This window comes from Tigriopus californicus, chromosome 1 (assembly GCF_007210705.1).
Source record: "Tigriopus californicus strain San Diego chromosome 1, Tcal_SD_v2.1, whole genome shotgun sequence".
Classification (NCBI taxonomy): domain Eukaryota; kingdom Metazoa; phylum Arthropoda; class Copepoda; order Harpacticoida; family Harpacticidae; genus Tigriopus; species Tigriopus californicus.
This window is the reverse complement of record NC_081440.1, coordinates 1,926,839-1,948,791: the sequence shown is the minus strand read 5'-3', so window position 1 is coordinate 1,948,791 and position 21,953 is coordinate 1,926,839. Positions and strand designations below refer to the sequence as shown.

Below are 21,953 nucleotides of genomic sequence, written 5' to 3'. Positions count from 1 at the left end.
CACTGTCAAGCATTCGGGGATGACAAAAAAAAATAATTGACCACTTTGTGCTAGCAAATGGCAGAAATTCATTTTGTCACCTATGACATCAGCTAAAGTCTTGAATTTTGGGAAAATAATTGTCAGTGGTGTCTTATAAAATCAAAGGCTCAGGTCTGTTGCATAAAACAGACTCTATTTCTGCCCGTTCTCTCAATTAACATTTACGTAACTGCACGGACCAGAGTTGAACCCTCTGTAGCCTCGTCACTTTGGTTTTTTGGTGAAGGAATATACAATTCCCCATTGGCTGTTCCCTCAAAAAGCTAATTTCCAGGTCCTTGAATCCTTTCAAAGTTTACTTCTCATTTAGGGTCGCTTATGACTGAAGTTTATAATTGGCATTAAAAATGTCTCCAACTTTGTGTTCGATTCTTTGCATGTGAAAAGTCTTGAATTATTTTATAGCGATTTGTTTGTTTTAACAATTTGTACCTCATTGCGACAAACACTTCTCAGTTACCCGTATTATCGCGTTCCATGTCATCTCTGAACTATTTCCATTTCTGGCCCTTGGAAGTTAGCAATCCTTCCCAGTGATGGGGAACTATGTAGGCCAAAAGCGCAATCATGGTGGAATGCCCCAAGTCATGAAAAGACTGCCACGAGCGACTCTTTTTCCGGTCCATTGTGAGTGCGTGAGTAATTCTGGCTCGGCTGAACAGGCAGACCTGTCTAGGGTGACTAAAAACATTCACGTTCTTCCACCCGTGTGGGATTTTCTTCATCAGAACAACCCTCCAAGCAGAAAAATAGGTCCTTCCTGCAGCTGCTTTCACAATTGAATATGTAAATGCCGAAGCACTTCCTAAACCACCAAATGTATCGGTTAATTATCATAGTTTTGGTTCGTATTTTCGCGATATTGGAGTGCTTAGAATCGATTTTATTCAACGAGAAACGGCTGCAAAGTGTTCTATTCAATTATTTTCTTCACCGTTGATCACAGTCATACATATCAGTGCCACTTTGACGACCAATTTGAGCCTAATTCTAGTCACCCTGTAATATGAAACGCCGGCCATGCCTTTGACTCCTTCAATTTTTATCAAATTTAGGTTTACAGGGCTGCCTTTTTGTAGGCAAAGTTTAGTCAAACGTAATTTTTTACCTTATTTAGGATACATTAATGACGTTTTATGAACGTTTTCCTCACTAATGAACACTAAAATTGTCAAGTATATTTTTTCGGAAAGTTGTTGTGTGTTTTTGAAGATTGATAGCGAAAAAACGTGGAAGCTTGGCAAATAAACTGGTCTAACTAGGCCCCTAGTGGCGTTCCTAGTACCGCTTGTCTTTAGAAAACCATGAGTCAATTTTCCCAATTTTCAGTTGGCTGAATGGGCAGTCGAGACTACGTTTGGATTTGGTCAATTGAACCACAAAGCAGGCAAGGCCAAAAGAATGCACAGCGCCTAATCCAGGCAAATGGGCTTTTATAACACATGAGTGGCTGATGCCCAACAAAGTCTTTACACCTTCTGTATGCAAAAATGTTCATTGTTCACACAGAAATCTTCAGTTATGAACGAAATTCTCTTGAATTGAGATTTTACACAAGATGATACTGAAACAAATAGTCCTCGATTTCTTTTTCTATGGTTAAATTACTGAAGTCATCATGAAAACGCGGCGGAAGTGTATCCATTTATTCTTAGAATCTGGAATACTTTCCCTACTTATTATTGCTTCTATATCTGCGGCTTTTGCGCGAACGTTCCGCTTTCTACGCTGTTATTGCGGGGATGATGATACGTTGATACCTGAAATCGATTATCAGCCTCATTAGAAATTTGCACAATGCAAAAAAATTTCACAAGCTACTGTCTACTCATTGGAATAATTTCGATGGACTATTTATGAACTTACTTTTGCTGGTATAGAGGTCTTTGGTCTTTATCTTTCCAAACATAGAGAGACCTAACCAATCAATCAGAAGTAAAAAAAAACGGCCATGCCATTCATAACAGTTGATTCTTTCAGGAACAATAAGAGGTTGCGCGTAACTGAATTATTTCGCCTCAATTCAATTGTCTGAGATAAATGACTTCTTTTTCCACCAAGTCTATCATAAAAGCATATAAATATTTTTCTCTAAGGATATAGTGCTTTATTCTTGTTTCTCCGGTCAGAATGTTTACACTTGACATGGATCACAACAACAAGGTCTGCTCTTGGCAACACAGCACAGATAAGAAGACAGCTAGAAACGACACTCGACGCTCTCACTCATGCGAACGTCTTTCGTTCAAGATGGGAACTTTCTTATGCATTATTGGTCATACTGCCAATTATCGTAAAGCTAACGTAAATATTAAATAAAAGTCATGGATTGAGTAAACAAACAACAAATTTGGACCATACTCATTTGGACTGCTGTTGAGTTTCTTGTCGTATGATCTGGTGTCTACGCCTGGCGCTCTTGAATCACACTTTGTGGAAAATACGGCCGTGTTCACTTCGAATAAAGGATGATCTCTCTTCAATCGAGCATAAAGCTCAAACAAGTAAGGTTCAGCGTGGCCCGAAGGTCTTATAAGAGGGTTTGTATCGCTAATCCTGACCATTCTTGGCCATTACATCAGCTTTCTGGGTCCAAAGCATTTGATTAGAATCATGAAGAAAATACATATCACCTTCGTTAAACATTGACCTGATCTGAGATGGCCAGAGGTTTGTGAGGAAGATTTGAATTCGATTTTGTTGCCCTATTATTTTACAGTGCTCATCAACATTGCGTACCATTTATACGGGCTTTAAACCTTGTGGTGTGTTTGACAACATGTGCTGGATATTTTGCTTTGCTCAGAACTGCAGATTATAAAAGGCTAAGTGAAAAGAAATATATTTAAGTGAATGCCCTGTGCCAGAGTAATCCTTCCTTTAACTTGACAATATTCGTTAATTGCATGAATTGGCAGTAATTGAAATTATCAAGGCTTTTAATTGAGTTAGAAATGGAGATAATTCACTGTGAAAGGAATAGTGTATAGTAAAATGAGTATCATTCATAACTCCCTCGGAGATTTCCACAATGTGCTTGAACGATTGCTTGATCCAAGGAACGTAAATGGTTCTGTTTGCAATGTTTTATTTTCAATGTGCAAACTTAGCATCCACTTCAAGGCTAGTTACTGTTTATGGTAACCTGAGTAAAACTGGACTTTTTTGTAGCTTTTCCGCGGTGCTGGTCATCAAAGGTTGCTCAAAATGTAAGTTTATACAAACCAGGTAACTCAAGTCGTTAAGTAACAACTAACTGTCAAATAAGCAAGTACTTCGTCAGAATTCACACCCATCAAATCCGAAAATGAGGGTTGCATGATCAAGTGTAAATAACTTGTTTATCATGATTTCAGATCGTATCAGGTGTGGGATCACTATCAGGGACATGGCACACCCAACGGGCATTGCATGTTACGCCCCTTATCTTGGGGTGGGGCAATGAGCACAAACCTATACCTCGTGGGAGATTTCGACCCAATCGACATTGGCATCCTGAAAATCGAAAGGCTCGAGCCATGAAGGTAAGGGAGTATGCCAAAATATGATCCACTGGATAAATTTTGCTTTTCCTTTTCTTCACTTTGGTGCACTGAAATATGATAGCCAAATACGTACATTCAAGGGCTTGCCAGATCCTCCAACTCAACTCGTTGGTGGATCAAATATGATATGAATGTAAACTCAAGTCAGATTAATACCTTTTTCCCATCTTGGGAGAACTGCTGGTTGCTGGAAGTCCGCAAAATAATAATTCAAAAAATGATGATAACTACCGGTCAGCTTTTTTTATTATCATGCAAAGTTAGTTAGAGTTGAGGCTTGCCATGTACTTAAATCCATCTTAATCTTGGCTAGTTAACCCGCACTGTGTATTTATTGTCAGATCCTGCGACCAGATTTGCCGGATTCGGACTTTCTGCGGAAGATGCAAAGTAAAGAGGCGAGTCCTGCGGAAATCCGAGATTTTTATAAGGAACGCGGTCTGATGCGACATGAGTCTGACAATGAAATCCCCGTCTACACGTCATGCACGGGCATGTTAATGGAACCTTTTGAGCCCCCTGAGGGTGACGGAAAGGCCTCGCTTCTGTCCAAACAAGTAAAGGCTCTTAATGTGATGTGGAGCTAGTTCATTGGGTTATTTTTTTTTATATATACACACAGGGAGCTAAAGATAGCGCTTTGGTTGTTCAGAGGAAAGGTAAAACTTTATTGGCCACGCGAAAACTCCGTCGATTTGAAGAGGATTTTGATCCCCGGCAGTTCGCCGAAGCCTCCCAGGAGATCTACATTCAAGCTCATGAAGCCTTGGCCAGGTGTGTGATTTTTAGCTTCTTCAAACTGGCCTTTGTGTGGATAGAGTGTGCGATTCAAGTGAAACAGAGCTGACTTTGATCTACTTGTTTTTCAGGCACGATGAGGATGATCTCCATAAGTATGCCACAGAAAAAGCTTATCCGGTAAGTGTATGGCAAATGAATAGGCAAATTGTATTGATGAGCTTCGGATGATGTTTTCCCAATGTTTTGGTTACGGAAAGACCCTGACTTGATTACCCTAAAGAGCTTGTGAACAACTTGCGGGCATGGTGCATTGATTAGCACAATTTGTCGCATTCGTATTTCTAGTGAGGATCCTCATGATAGAAAATATCTGTAGGCAATAAATATGGTTCTTTTGTTATGACTGAAAGTTTTCAAACCGAGCTATGTTGTTATCATTTAAACTCACTCCGTTCTTCATCTTACTCGGTAAACTGCCAAAGATTGATTCAATACCAAGACACGCATTGAGATTTGCAGTTGTTGATGGGTTGAAAATAACAAATTTTCTATTAGGAAATGCTTTACAACACGGAGAATAAAACCATCTATTGGAAGTTCATCAAATCCCTCGAGCCCCCCAAAACGGTCCAGATTCGGGCTAACGATGCTTTCACCAAGAACAATTTGTTCGCTCAAGTCACAGTTCGATTTCACTCCCAACAGGTACGTGAGACAACAGTAGTGATCTCCCATCTCCAATACAATACTTTTTTTCTATATCTTATTTACATATCAGATTCTCGCCGTATACGATCGCTTCGGACGACTAATCCAAGGCCATCCCACTGTTGCCAAAGATGTGTTGGAGTACGTGGTGTTTGAAAAACATGCGGCCAATTTGTACGGGACATGGCGGGTTCATGGCAAGATCATTCCCGATTGGCAAGATAATCGAACTCCAGGTGATTATTGCGTGCAATGGGTGAGTTTGGGTTCTAGTGGATTATATGTTATTATTTTTTCCGATTGGTTTAGGTCGACTAACTCGAGTCCTCCGGAAAGATGAAGCTCCTATGGAGGAAGAGATCATTACAGATGAAGAGGCCACCAAGAGCAATGAGGCCGAAAGCAGCACCACGGACGAGTCGGATGCGCCCATTTATGACCGGTTCAATCGTGTTATTGCTAAGAGTAAATGAATGCGGTGATAAAGAATGAGTTGATATCGTTAAACCCGAACTGTTTCAGATGATATTTTCTATCTTTTAGCTTGAAATTTTGAAACTTCAATTGAAAGTTGAGTAAGAAAATACGAGCCGACCGAACCATCTTTGTTTGGTTGATGATTTTTCGTGATAGAGTAAACTGAACGTTTTCGTTTCTGGAGATTGAATACGTTGCAAATTCTTGTTGTTAGTTCACCATTGTGATTTTGTGCATATGTAGTTCGCGTAGCTCAAGCAAGATAGTTTGTTCCCGGTTCGTTTGAGAACATTGAAAGATGATTCTATGATTTCAAATCGAAAACATGATTCCATCCATATCATGATAAAATATAAGTTTTAGCAACGTTGAAGACTGCTGCAGACGAAAAGGAAATCCAAGCATCCCAAAATAGGCCAAGAACATGAGAGGTTCCAAAGCACTTCAAAGTGTTTTTCAAAAGAACCTAAAGTCATTTATTATTTTCAACAACAATTGCATCTTACAAGAGAAAAAATCGCACAATTTGACAACTCATCACTTAAACCTTGACACAAATTCGTTCCGATCGGTTTTTACCACGACTCTAAGAATCGTTCCTCAATAAAAGGAACGGATTACAAGACCTGTTGCCTTGGTCCAAAAAAAAAAATTAATTACAAAGCTATTCCTCGAAAAAAAAGCTCAATGTTGCAATTACTTTCGTTAAAACTCATCAGGTCAAAACTTCATACTGCGAAATTTTATTTCATTTTATTCATTTTTTTGGCAGACTTCCATAGTGCTACTGGGAATGGAATTCCCAGCAATTCAAGACGAAAAACTGACATACTTTACTTGTCTTTATCTTCATAAAATACTTGATCGACCAATGAATTGGAGTTGCGGGATCTGGCTAACCCTGAAATATAGGGTTGGTCAGGAATTTTAGTCAAACACTGCTCCAAATCTGGCTTTTATCCTGCTACTGGATCAACACCTACATATTTCTTACGAATATTTGACGGCAGCAAATTGAACAATGAAAAGAGAAAAGGAATTTCTACCGGGATCGGGGTCCCCGAAATTCTCTCTAAGAGAGGATGCATGTTTGCCTAGTTTGAGCTGCCCCGTAGTCTGCTCGGCTACACTAGCTCCTGGTTTATTACTTAATAGTTGTTATTTTACTTAGCTTATAAGTGGTTGGTACCGATTGATCAAGGCATACAACAATAACACAAAGTCAATGATGGAAAAGCGACATTAGAAATTGTCAAATGGTCGAATTCGGCAAGTAACCTGTCTGTGCCTTAAATTATGGAAATGGGGAAAGTTGAGAATTTTGGGTAAAACATACCGAAGCCCAAAGATCATTTCTCACCAATCAGGTACTTAAAAATGACGCTCTCAATGAGGTCTTCTAGACCAACCATACTTAACTGAGGAGATACTAAGAGAAACCGTGACGGGTTGCTAACATAACTAAATTTAAAGTTATGGACATCTTCCATGTTGCTAAGAGTAAGCACAAATGTTACCCCTGATCTTTCCTATTCAGAGAACATTATGGCAAATCATTTCGTTTGTCATTTTCATGTTTCGGCATTTGACAATTTCTTGGAAGATTGCCGGAAAAGCTGAAAGATTCCTTCACTTAGTTGAAGGGAAAACTGAGAAAATAAATGCCGCTTTGAGGGTTGAAAACAAAAAAAGGGAACTGGTAACGAGGATTTTTTGGACTGTTTGATGCTCTTACAACTACACTATTAACAATTGTAATGGGATTACAGCTCCTTCTTCGAAAAAAGGAACAAGTTACTGTAATTTCGGAGCTTGTAATTTCATTACTAATGTATTTCTTGGTTTTACGTCCTACTTCCTACTAATGTATTTCTTGGTTTTACGTCCTACTTCCAGTTGCAATTGATTTAGAAAGAATAGCTAGGATTGCTAGATGAGGCTCGCTTCTCAATGTACTTGGATATTCGATATGGCAAGCATTTTTTTTAGGGTTTTGAAGTATTTCTGGCTTTAAATTTGCCAATTCTTTTTGAGCTTTCTCTGGAAGCACTCACTTGAAGTGGAAGCCGGAAGATTGACAACGTATTTAAACAAGATTAGATATGTATGCGCATTCGAATAGCACAAATTATACGTGGGAGATGCGCACTCTATTAACTCCCCATGCTCTCTTTAACTGAACTGAGAAAAATGCCATGAAGCTATTTACAGTTGGCCCACGTCACTCAATGAGGAGCGGATTCTTTCTCTTCTACTATCAATAAGAAATATTTTAAAGAATTGGCAGACAAACTGTACTTGTCTACTTCCTCGACGGCGGAAGAATATTATCCGGGACTAGGATTTGAACCCACGACATACGGCAAAAAGATCCCTTGCCTTTTCGGCCCTGGTTCATGGACCACGTTCGGCTGCACGAACTCCTTCGAATAAGGCAATTTTCGAAACCTGAAAAATATTAGACATCTGACGAAGAGGACTAAATTCAAAACAAAACTAGTTCTCCATGAGGTTTAGCATTTGCTCCTTAAGATTAATCATGTCGATTCAATTTGCCAGCACTACCAAGTTTCCAGAGCGTCGATGGATGTTTGATAGTCTTCTTTCGGAAGACGGGATCCGAGCCCACGGCCTCGGCGATCCACAACCGTGTCTATAATGTAGATGGTCCCACTTGGCTACATGATTCAAATGAATTAAGGTTCGTAAAGTGCTCAAAATCCATTCTGCTTGAAACACGGAAAGCCATCAATGCTACGGACCATCCTTTCGATGATATAATAACACTAAAGCCTCCACTTCCTGACTAGGAGTGTATCACGAAATGACATCCACCTTAACACCGGTCTCGATATAGCATTTTTTGAGAAATCAATAGATAAAAAAAAAAACCTATAAAACCATTTTGCTTCTCCCTCCCAGTTGTACAGTATAGTAAGCATGGCGGGATTATTCAACGTGGATAGCCATCATCAAGGGAGCTGTGGAACGCCCTGGATCATGAAACTCGAGATGCCAAATCGCTCCGAACATTTAAAGTAAAAATTGACAAGTTCGTTCGATCGTCTCGATCTCTCGACCATCTACTAGACACAATAACCTTAAAAGCCTTCAAGGCTTAATACTTATCGATACAATACAATGACAATTCCGAAGTGAATCAACGCGTCTGATCTTGAAATTGGAGGGCTTAGATAAGTTAGTGGTGATAATTAGATGACATCAATCCGGTGTGTCAGATATCTATCATTTCCGAAATTATTTGCCATATTGTATAGAAAAATATATCTCGTCTAGATCTACCATTGCAAAAAAGCACTGTACACGTGTACACCATGATCTGCCTTGAACAGAAAACCAAAAAATATGGCAATGAAACAAAAATAGTTGAAAATGGCAACAAGGTTTGCAAAATACCTAATATAACCACACTTGTATTGTATTTTAAAGGTATGTTCCCAAACGTTATTGACCCATCACGAATTGCAAGTGTGGCAAATAAGAAAAAAATATTTAAATCCCAAACGTGCGGCCCAATGTGCGTTTTGAGAGCACCTTCAAGACCTCGAGAATCCAGGCTAGTTCGAACAATAAAGTCCAACTCTCTTCTTTCTCGGGCTCCTTCATTGTTTAATTTGCTTCCCTCTTATATAAGTACGGAATACGTAGGCCTTTTTGATCCGGTAGCATCTTTCAAGTCAGACTTGGACAAATATTTAGATAGCATTCCTGATAAACCCTACATTCAAGGACTAGCTCGGTCTACCAACTCAAATTCGTTGGTAGACCAAATATCATATAAAAATTGAAAGGTAATAAATAGACGAATTATAACCTTTCATTTTAATAGTACTGGTAACGAGCAAGTTGCAAGTACCCTTGGGATCTTTGGAGTTTTTTTTTAGTTTTACTTTTTTTTAAATGTAAAGGAAGTAGCGTTTCTGTTAAAACACCAGTATTCTTAATGCTGAAGTGTCCACGAGTCTATCAATCGCCTCGGTACCTGTATTCCGGTCTAAGTGACAGTCATCGACTTTAGTTACTTTATCTTTCAATTGTCAAAGTTGCATTTTGATGCTTGATTTTTCTACCGCCTCTTGTTTACCTTAACGGTATTCACCCTTCCTCTCTGATATCTCCGTTGCTAAGATAGATAACATTGTAGATTCTGTACGCTATGGCCCGTCCAAATATCCTTGGTAAGTCACGAAAGAAGCCGCTAAACCATTAGAGATTTCAAACACGATCATCCCCACTTTTTATCGAGTGCTTCTTTTTGTTAATGTCCTTTGTGGTTCATAATTATGTCAGTCCAACAACATGAACAAGACGAAAAAACGCCAAAACAGACTGCGCGAGCAACACTTCAATCAGACACTCCCTTTTTGCCTCTGCTCCTCCTCCTCCTCCTCTTCATTGTTCTTATATTTTCCCATCCTGTGCGAGTAAATCAGTGTTCGTTGATAAACATACATATCATCCAAGACATAGTTCTATTATTCATCAATTAAAACGCGACAAATTGCTTTTAGAAAGTATTTAGTGAAACGAGTGAAGGAAGTAATGTATCAACATGTTTGACACTATTGAAAAATTGTTAGTGCATTAGTAAATGAGAAAGCAAAAGAGACCATTCGCAACCTAAATGGTGGTCCATTCATTTATTGGATCATAAAAGCAAATTAGGCCAATGGTATTTCTATCGTAATTTTGAGTGGCCCTGTTGCCTTTGTCTATATGGATCATGTGGATTTGCTTAGGACACCTTCGGTCTAAATAAAATCCATTTTTAATGATTTTAACGCAATTTTTATACGCATTTTATGACTAACCAGGAAAGCTGATTCCAAAGCTCCATAAGAACCAGGCTTAGTGGATTCAAAATAATCTGATGAAAAGGTTCCGCAGATAAGATAAACATATAATGTATTAGGAAGTGCAAAATTTCTCCTACTTTGCCCAATGTTTGCCTTTGAATTTTGATGTTTTTAGAAGAAACAAAAAAGGTTAATAAGTAATATGTTTGAAAGGAAAATATTACAACAAGAACATTCAGCAGAAACAATCTTAAAACGTAACTTGAATAAGGTTTCATTCGTGATGGGATGGACCAAATGCCTTATTTTTGTACCGCGTCCAAGGTACTGTAACACAATGTTAGAATCGATTAGAAGTGACCTCGGGGTCATCCCATATGATCAAATTTACGCTTAGCTTTAATAGAACAAAGCGCAACACAAATCTCAACCTCAGCACAAATATGATAATTTCCATCGCATGATGGCTGTTGTCTGCATATCCAATCAAGCGCAGAGGACAACCCTGTCTCCGCGGCCCTCACTGTCATGGATGGACCAAACTGAAACTACCATGTTAAACAACGAACTTGAGTGAACGAACACACACATCCGTACTCGCTCGCACAAGAAAATAGTACAACCGAACCATTCCAGCCACCACAGCTAATCACTCTGTTTACTTGCACATAGGAAAGATTTCGAGCTGGAATTTTTTATTCAATGAATAAATGATCCAGACTGTGACTGGTTTCTTAAGTCTTTTTCTATAATGTCCGGATCTAAATGATAAACGAACGTAGCGCAGTGTGATCAGGTTGCGTTTGCGGTTGCGAATAGAGTGAAAATGAGGATTTCATATTAATCCACATTCTGTGCATGATACAGGGATGATCTGGGTTAAACAGCAGTGTTATTTAGAAAGTTTGTCGATGGGTTTGATAAAGCCAGCCAAGTTATGCAACTGCTCAAATTTGACAAGGGTTTTCAATTCATCACGTTGTACACGTTATTAAAACATAACCACATAGCTTCTAGCTACCCTGACCAACCTTATATTCACCCTATATTCAGGGATTTCGAAGTGTTTTAATCATTTTGTTTTGCACACTTAGATATGGCATTTTCTAAACATTTATTGACATTCTTCATATCTCATTCCAAAAATCCGTAACCCTGAACAAATATGAATTATTTCATTGTAATCAATGATTATGTTCCCAACATGGGAGTTCATAGTTAAAACTATCCATATATTGTCAAGGAATCTTACAATCACATTTGAAAGCATGTCTACTGATGACTTTTTGTTATTGGATCGTGGTTACTTTTAAGGGTGGAGTTAAACAACCAGACCCTAATTGGCTAGACAGGGGGAATTCGGTTTTTTAACACACCAACGATAATTCCCGTAATTTCGCCGTTCATTCTGAAAGCAAGAAAAGATAATCAAGCATAAAGAAATGTTGAGAGTCCTTCTCCTACCATCTGGATCATCCAAATGAAAAAAAGTCTTGTTCATCTTTAATGATTCATGAATCATTCTTTTTGTTTAATTCACGTTAAAGGATTATGGTATTTCATAACAAGGTGAATATTCGGCAAAGGTCCCCGTATACAGTTAGGCAACTCCGGAAACGTGTCATTTAAAGAACTTAATCGCCTCTGAATGCAGACAATTATGCTCAATTGGATAATTGAAACTGAACAGTATAACCTGTCGAGCGTGAACGGATGTTGAGCATCAATTAAAGGTCAAGTGAAGGACTCAAGGTCCTAAAACAATGAAGACTAAGTCTAATGGAAAACAACAAAACAAATCCTAGTGCGTGCATGAAGATATAGCTTCAATGGACCTATGGGTTTTAGTAGGATGTAGGTCAATTTGTTTGGTGAAAAGTCAATAGATGGATTTTTCGATGTTCAGCTTACCAGCCTCGTTTCATCAGTGAGATATTCAAACAAATCTTGGTAACTTTTGGAGATTTAATCTGAGCAATAATTGAAGAAAACGATAAGATCAAAAATGCTCGCTATGGTTTTGCGAGCAATTGAAACATGCTAAGATGGGTTGGAGTATTTCTCTAAAAACTTGATCAGGCTTTTTGACCACCATGATGAGATGGGTGAGACGAAAGGAGAGAAAACGATTGCATCCAAGAATCTAGTTAATGTTTCATGAGAAATCAACTAGTATCTTCTTCTTGTCCATATAAAGAAGTCAATATATACATGTACTTTGAAACTCTGGAAGCAAATCAGAACTTGCGATTCTGTCTGAAATTGAAAAACAAAACATTATATAAAGATAAAAACTTAGTGTCGGTAAATGAAATCTGAATGGTTGAGAGGGCACTGTGCTGGATTTTTGATTAACGAACGTTAATAGGATATTTTCTAAAAACAAGTTTATGAAGCCATTACCAATTTTGCCTTTGGTTTTCTTCCGCAAAAAACATTCGTGCTTGAGCTAATCAAATACGAGAGACAATGTGATGTTTAATTGCATGTTTATGTACAGATTAATTAGACGGATGCACAATCAAATACAAATTCGGACGATTTGCATTCTAATTCATCGGAATTTATTAGATTCACTGCTTACTAACAGTTTCTAGTCGTAGGAAAAGAGCGTGAAAAATTGCACGAGGAGTGTGCATATTCCAATGAAGTGATCCAGTTAATAAGGGTTATTTATTAATTACATACCATCACGTCATATTCAGACATAATGCATCGACAGTAACCAGGGTCGGGTTCCTGTACATACATACGTGAAGCTCGATACTCGTTTTATAACTGAGTTGTGGCTCCTTCGTATTGAGCTGACCTTCCTCAAGGTGAAATGCAAAATCTTGAATCACTTCTAAAACACCGTCCAAACATTAGAAATGATGTTTTGCCAAGGACTATCTGCATGTGAGCGACAGTCATTGTTGGAGTTTGACAGCGATCAATTTAGATTTACGAGCACATGTAAATCAATCCAGACGTCGCAAACTTACTACGCCTGTTTGGAATGGCCGATAGAAGGGTGCTTATTTTGGGGACATCTTGGAACCTGGACACCAAAACTAACTTTTCTTCCGTACCTATTTCAACTCCTTACGCTATCGTATTGGCATGTCACGCAAACCGGATATTTCATTATGTTTCGATCTCGTTGGGATTTGAAGTAATTACATAAATGCTTCGATCTCGTTGAGAATTGAAGTAATTACATCAAGCAACATGAGATCATGATCACTCGTGAGTTAATGCGCCCTGTGATTTTCGTCGACTTTGGGAAGGGATAATCAAATTGGCTTGACATACAGCGCTATATCTAGCATGGCAAGCCAAATCCAACGGTGACCAGGATGGCAATATAAAACCTCAGTAATTTTCATTCCTTTTAACTTTGCGTTAAGATTCTAACTTTCATTGAGGACGACAGCTGCCCAAAAACAATTAAGACACGAAGTAAGGCTTGATAGTGGCGCCATCTGTTGGCTTGTGAAGACTTTTATGGGGGATGTAGTCAGCGTTAAATTGATAAAAAGAGAGGTCTTTATCCGGAATCAAGCAATAGCAAATGATTGCGCTCTCATTTTTACGAATATTTTGGCACCAGCTTGTGTTTAGTAAGGATGAATTGTGTATTTCTAAACTTAATGGCACTAAAAAGGCTCTAGTAAAGCCAAAAGTTCCATCTTAAAAAACCATAAATTCAAATGGGCCATGGATTATGTCAGTAGTGGTGTGGAAAGCTCTCTGAAACCTCGCTAAAAAATGTTTCAGCTTTGCATTACCTCCTAATCAAGTGCTTGAACATGAAGATGGAATTCATTGAGCACTCACTCAGCGGGAATGAAGCTGATCAGGAGGCAACGCCTAGCTCAACAAAACCTCGCTAGAAGGCGTTCGATCTTTGACCGAGCTTTTCACTCCACTCCATGAATGGACACGTAGGAACACACCTTGTATATTGTAACGATACCAAAATTATGTATCTCCACCCTAGCTCCCCCTGGTTTCAGACATTAGAACGTGATATCGACTTGTGCCATTGAGGAAAGGCGCTTTTCCTTGATATTTGTCTGCTTCAAACCAAATTCAGCCATCATTGGACCAAGCATTGCCTGAAACTTTAAATGTTTACATTAATAGTTCCCTTGCGCATGACAAAAATGCAAAAAGTCTTGACTTTGACCGGTTCTGGTGTATTGAAACCATTGTCTTATCTCTTATCTCATAATCCAAACGCCCTGAAGCAAGTCGCGCACTTCAATAGTCCAGGCAAATCACGACGTCTCCTCGTGGTCCCTCCCCTGATCCTCATCGATGATTCTTGTCTGGACATGGGGCTTTGAGAAAATCAAGCAAAAATCGTCAAGTCATTAAAAGCCCAAGATCTGACCACTGACTACAAGTCCCCCAAAACAACTGCATCGAATTCACAATTCCACGTTGCAAAATCCATGAGAACCAGATCAAGATAGGTCTGCTCCAGATGCCTATCTCGCCTCGTCTTGACCCATTCTCGATCACTATTCATTTTACTTGTAGTGAACTATCATCAATCCTTTGGCAAAACACTTCAAAGAGGTGTAACTAATCATGAAGAAAGAGGTGCGCAAGTCCGTCGGGAAAGCGATAATCTAGCGGAGTGAGGCCCAAGGGCCAAAACGGTAACAACAGCATCAGCAACGGCAACAACAATAGAAATGAAAACGGAAGGGAAGGAAGAAAAAAAGGAAGGAAGGAAAAGGAGCGAAAAGGTGGCGAAAGAGAGCGGGAGAGAGAGAGAGAGAGAGAGCGTTGTCGATTTCCTAGAATTGGCTCCTGAGCTCGACTTAATGACAACTACTGTCCAACCAGCAACTACACCAACAATCAACTGCCCTGCTCTGTTGTTCGAGTACATGTACGTACTTTGGACCCTTGGACGGAGGGTGAACCAACGTTTTGGGATGTTGTCTCCTCAAAGACCTGATTAAGTCAGATCAAGACAGACTCACGAATTTTCGCTCCTTCACTCTTGGTCTGTGATGGTGTGGTGCTTGCACATCGAAGTCGATCTCCTTGGTTTGGTTGCCTGTGAACAAAAGAAGTCTCCGCCAACTATGAAAGGCACATTTGAGGCGATTTCCTCAGAAGTGGAGAACGCTTCGCGGAAATCAAATGCACAACATAGGGAAACAAAATGGTTGGGAAGCCGAAACCGTCGAACAATGTACACACAGTAGGATGTGTTACTATACCCGAGACCGGGGGTGGTGTGGCATCCATCCATCCGTCCATCCATCCACCCGTTGATGCTAGGTTGTATGCAAAGTTGTGTAGGGTGGTTTGTTGTGGCGTCGCCTTCAGTGATCAGGCCTCACTCAAGAGTCAACATGGCATTGAGGGTGTTCGTACAAATCACATTGTGTTCACGGCTCTGGCAAGACTGCCATAGTTCTAGCACTGTTTCTCATCTTGAACCCTCAGAGAGCCTTCGAGAGGGATATGCGCTTTTTTCTTTTTGAAAAAAAAATGATGCCTTTAAAAACTGGTGTCCAGACTTGCCAGAGGGTTTTGAAGCCATACAGGTTATGCATTATGCAAATGTGCAATCGAGTCACGGAAAAGGAGCTGGATTAGGATCTTGATATTTGCTGAGATACCTTTAATATATTTCAAGACCATTGACTTCATTTATAAGCCGTTAACACACCAATAACAACTTGACTGATTTTCTTCCAATATTTGGTTGAGGGATGAATGTGTCATTTCTTGTTAAGCTATTGTATTTCTTTCCAAAGATTTTTCAGGAATTGTACTCACGACTTAAGCAGAATTCACAATTTTCCACTTTTTGCGCCTTCATCAACCATTTGCTGACTATTCAATGTACAAAAACTGCGACGGGCTCTTCGCTAAACGAAATGAATATAAAAAATCAAAATCTGGACATAATATCCACGGGGTTTTAATTGGAAGCGACGAAATAGAATAGTTGCATAAATTAGAGCGTCAGTTTCAAACAGGACACAACTCATCCGGTATAAACGCGGTTCAAAGAGGGCAAGTAAAAAAAAGGTCCTCCACAATCTAAAATGAAAAACGAACAACCTTATCAGTCGATACCAATGCCCCGCACGTGCTTAGCCTTGTGTTCTTGATCTCTTTTGCCCACACCTATACTTGCACGCATTCACAAATACATACAGAACTACAACTTCACCGGCCGAGGAGGAGATATTTGGTCCTTCCGGGAATCCAAAGGAAGCCTAAGATTTGTGACTTTTTGATTAGAATTGCCATGTACGTGGTACAAGGCAGTGTCTGTCTTGGATGCATTCTTGGTCGGGCGAACTCGACAACAGAGCTCGACGAGTGGGTGCATGAAAAAACCCTTCGAGCCTGTCATTTTGAATGGATCCGAAAGTTGGAAATTGTTCCAAGAACGGGTAGGTCGTCACATCAATCTCTATGACCCACGAACAATCCCAACGAGACCCTGACGGTATAAGCATGGAAACGAAGTAAACCAAGAACATATGTACAACCATTGGCTTTGCAATGAGTCCGTCCAAAGGTACAAAAAGGAAGTTGGAAAACACAAGAAAACTAAATCAGTTCTTGGAGATTGTGCTTGAAGCAGAGGATGAAAACGATGAAAACCCAGAACCGACTGGCTTGTTCACGTGAAGTCTTAATCCATTCATATTATACTCCATTGGGTATTTCAAAAATCATCCAATTCAATCTCAGAAATCTACTCCCTTAGGACAAGGTACTTCAACGGAAAGCGCGATCATACGACATTGTTTCGATTAGTTTCACAAGAGGATGAATTTAACTCGGAACACAAAGATAATAATCTATTTTTGATCATCCTGATGTTTGGTTCAGGGACTGACTTAGGGTAAAAGTGTGTACAAAGATATTGCTAAAAATATGGTACAGGGAATATATATTTGAGATCCCGAGGTTCCACTGACGAACCGAATAATTTGTTTTCACGAGGATCTTGACTAGGTTTGATGCCACTGTGCCAAAATAATCCTTTACAATGTATCTATAATGTTCATCACATATATATATTATAACATCTTGAAAGGTTAATGCTCAATCCGTACTGAGGGCTGCCATAAAATCCGTAGCGTATTAGTGCTTGGTAATAGGAGGGCAAACGCTTTCCATTGGTTCGATCCTGGGCAAACCACGTTCAAAGGTCTTCATGGTTTTTAAATCATTACATGAGTTGTCACATTGAACATGGGATCATTTCATTTGCGGGGTTAAGAGGCCAATAAATAATGGCTGCCGTACATTTGCTAAAATATTTTCAGTCATCACATTATTCACGGTCCATCGTCTTTCCAAGCTCCAAAGGACATCTACAGCATTTTGTCTATTCTCGTATTGGACTATGAATGTGCTCTTTGTGCAACTTGCACATCCTAAAAAGCTTTACTACAAGGTGGTTATGATTTTTGATTAAGTGTTTGCGCCAATGTCAAGACTTCTTGTTGCTGTTTTTTTAATATAAAAACAAAATAAGCCACCGTTGAAAAAAAAACCTTTGAAAGTAGCTCTGAGTTGGTATTAAAGCACTTAATGAACAGTAAAAAGTTTCATATTCAAAACTCTATTCTGTTTTTGCTTCAGGAAATCACACATGGTCCGATCAATGAATGTTGATATAATTATTCCATTTGAAACGTTCCTAAGATTACTCAAAACTCTATCGATTGCGTTTTTCAAAATATTACCTTCTTATAGATTTTAATCAAATCATTTTGAAAATTTGAGCTGTCTTCGAAATGTCTCTGCTACACAATTTCTTCCATTTCTTTTTGCACCAATAATCATTGTTACTAAAAGCCTTGGTGGCATTTGAGCAAACTCTTAAACAGTGTTGTGGGTATAGCCCAGTCTAAAAACAAGCTCCTTGCTTTTCTATATTTAGTATCAAAAATAGTTAGCTGAATCTTGCCAAGAGAGTTTAGAGACATACAAGGGGCCTGTTGATATTGTTGTTAATCTTTGATAGGGAATAAGGACAACTAACGCTATACATTCAATAATAAGCATGATCGCCGAGGCTTAACGAAAAATGTCAAGTCTTGAACCTTGCACAGGAATTTTAGCAACTATGTTAGGACATTGTGGACGTCTTTGCAAACAAACAGGTGGGGATAAATGCTGGCAATTTAATATCGGCAAATGGAAATTTTTCATTTCATTTTTGACACATTTGTGGGGCTCAAACTATTTGATCTTTTTTCCTTTCATATTTGGCTTTCTTGGAGGCTCCGGTGTTTCATTCTGTTCTAAATTTGAAAATGCGTGCCATTGTTTACCAAAAAAAGAAATCTGCATTTAACCAAAATGTTTTTAATTCAAAACGCTAAAAAAACCTCCTTTTTTAAAACATGGAGGCAATGAGTATGTGACTGTCGTTTTCAATGTTTGAACCGCATTTATTTGGAACTTTGCAAATGCATAATTTAGCGAACCTTCTTGACAAAAACTTAAGATTTACATAATGCCATAATATAACAATAATTCTCATTGTTATTTCTTTCACTCATATCATTTTTGTGTCATTGAATGGATTTAAAGATTTCAGAGCGGGATTTCAATGAAAATATCATATCTCAAAGTACAATATAATTGACAAAATCCTATTTTAGGTTAGTTTATTTTTTCTAAAATTGAAGCAATGAATTCCACCCTTTGCTTTAACATAGCCCTACAATGCTCTTAGACGCACCACTCCCACCCTCTGCTAACCAAAAGTCCAGAAAGTATGTGCTAATTTCATGACAATAATTTGGACAGCGTACATAGATCGAAAGGCAGTCATCAATAGAAACAAGCTTAGTCTCTGAGGGAAATGGTGAGTTCTCCTGGTTGTTCAGCTATCGCCGCACACATGTCAGATGTTGTAGGGTGGGAACTTGGTCTTCCAGCCCCTCACGTGTATTCATCATAAGCTAAAGATTCACGTCCGCACAGCCGTATCGAAATATGATTTTCTTTCGTGTGAGAGCACTCAAGTCCCTTTGGACCTCTTTGCAGCTCTGTGTTAGACGCCTGGCTTGACGAATGTCTGAGTGGCTCCCTTGGATTTTGAAATGAACTTCGAATGCAACTGAAATGTTGGCTTGGCATCGTTATCGATAACCCTGCCGCTCCTACACACTGCATTGTAAGGTATAAACGATTTTTTTTGTTGAAAGTTTTTTTTTATTTTAGTTTTATTGAACAGGCACTTATGGCAAAATATCTGTTCAATCATTTTCACCTTCCTTTTTTTGAAAAAAAAACCGGGGAATGATGAGTGATTTTACATGTTTTTGACACTCAGAAGCCTTTTAGCATACTTTTGGTTCGGCAACATGTTTAAGACAATAACCTTGCTTTTAATTGGAAACAAAATTGCTGAAATTTGCTGAAATGCAGGGTGTTGAGCATTTTTAAGATAACCGCTTGTTCTCTTGAGTATCGCGTCAACTTAGACGCTTTCTAAAAATCAGAAAAAAACAAACAAATGAAAGGATGTCTTGGGATATATATTTCTTTGTTGCAAAATGATACAACGATTGGCGTTTTTTCTGTTCTTGAGAGGCTAAAAAACAAATTAAGGTCTTCTTTTGCTTGAGTCATCGTGTTATTTTTACTTCAGATCAACGATATTTATTGTTATAATCATAGCAGTTGAAGAGGTCTAACGACTTCCCTTTCAATGACTAAAACTATTCTTATTGGTTCCTAAATGCTAGTTTTCATTGACCAATTCATATAAAAAGATTTGGCTTGGGTCATCTCTCCGGATATTGCGGCAACTGAAACTTACAATGTATTTGCAGAACAAAGTAGACGATTTTTGTTGCCTTCTTCAATGAATGACTGGCCATCTTAAAGCATTTCCTTGGGTAACAAAAACGTCGTTCATCATTTGACATTTTAAAATGGTAATGTTATGAATTAAAATGTTCTTGAAATAATTCATTAATTAGACATGCCCTACTGTACTGCATATACTGAACGCACACATACACACACACACACACACACGTCAACACGATCGCGTGTCATTACTATTTCATTGCATTCTCAATCCATGTCCATTTTCAGGTAGGTTGAGACCAATTTTTTATCCTTTAATATGGACCGTACTCGCGGGATTAAGTATCACAACAGGGCTCTTCAATCATAGACTTCTCAAAAGCGAGATGGAAAGGTGCACTCAAACCCATGGTGCTATACCACGTGGGAGGGACATCATGCGACACTTTTACTATGCCATTCTGGACCAGGTTTGACTTTGATTGGTAACTGTTTGAAGGGTGTGTTCAGTTAAATTGATTTTTTTTCTTTCTCGGTCATGCAATGAACGGTGCAATTGCAGTCGAGACAATCCAATCCTTGAACAAAACGAACTGAGTGCATGACTAGACAGACCCGCCAAACATCAATCGTTCAATCCGCTTACTACTGTTTTTGTCGTTTTTCCCTTCAGACATTCGCTCCAAGATCAGCTTTTTTGTAGCTAAATTTTGATGGTTTAAACTTGATTTGATTGACCATTGTGGGTTTTGAAGATAATCAAAGTTACACAACAAGCCAAAACGAAAGACAAGGGATCAATTTCGATAGAAGAGGTAAACAAGACTGGTTGGAATATAATACTTTTCCAGTTCAAGTGGATGGGCAATTGTGTATGTTGGAAACGTAAAAACACAAGAAAACGAAATCTTCAAAAACGATTTCCTTTTTACTTTAGTCTAGTGGCTGAGCCGACAAAGAAACAAATTGCAATTTGTAAAAGTTAACAGATTTGAACTAATGACATATGTTTAGACATTAGAACTTAATTTCCTCAAGTCTATATAGCTTATTGAATTGATGGAACACTTGGCAGGCTTAGAAAACGAATCAGTCTTTGCATTTTCTCAGTCTCCTAAAATATTCTTCGGATATTTTCTTTACAAAGGGTATTTATTATAGCAATACGGCACGAACATTGGTCGCATTGCCAATATAGGTCACGAGAGAAAGGCCATATGCTTCATTTGAATTATTGGCTTTAGGAGTTGTTTCCAATCCTTTAAGGCTGAATTTTGACAACATTTTGAAGGTTATAACACATTTCCACAATTTCATGAAAGCCAGTACAATTGCATTCTTCTAGAACTGTCACAAATAATGGCACGTTTTGTCCACGTTTCACAAAAGAAAGATTTCAAGTGACGAAAGCACTTGCCCCTCACACTAAAATATTAAATATTTTCTTTCCATATGGAACCGTGGTCACATTCAGCAGGAAAATTGCATCACCCATAACCAGAGCTCTCATGGCATGATTATAGAAGTTATACCTATTTTCTTATGCCTAGGTTTCCTCGAGCATTAACGACAATGGGCTCAATAAAGTACAAGGTAAAATGAAAGATAGTAAGGAAACGCATAAAAGCGTGAAAATACTCGGAAAATTAGGCCGCGTTTTCTCTTGAATGTTTCAATCAGTCCGATCGGAATCACCTCAGCAGCTCTACAGCACGCTCTCAGGAACTAGTTCGTATAGGCTCCTGGCTCTTGGTCCTGAAAATAGACGTGCACATTCTCGGCGCTGCAGACGGGTCAGCGGTTCTTCCTCGAACTTGGC

At 38.8% G+C, this 21,953-nt stretch overlaps 1 protein-coding gene across 1 annotated transcript; it reads left to right on the top strand.

Annotated features, from left to right (window-relative positions):
• Positions 1–2,519: 2,519 nt before the first annotated feature.
• LOC131886900 (large ribosomal subunit protein mL45-like) lies at positions 2,520–5,640 on the top strand (the record flags this gene model as incomplete). Its single annotated transcript, XM_059235356.1, is given in 8 exon segments — positions 2,520–2,546; positions 3,399–3,566; positions 3,929–4,144; positions 4,210–4,361; positions 4,457–4,505; positions 4,884–5,033; positions 5,107–5,272; positions 5,346–5,640. Coding segments are annotated over 8 exon segments (1,092 nt in total), but the record flags the coding sequence as incomplete, so codon positions are not given.
• Positions 5,641–21,953: the final 16,313 nt, after the last annotated feature.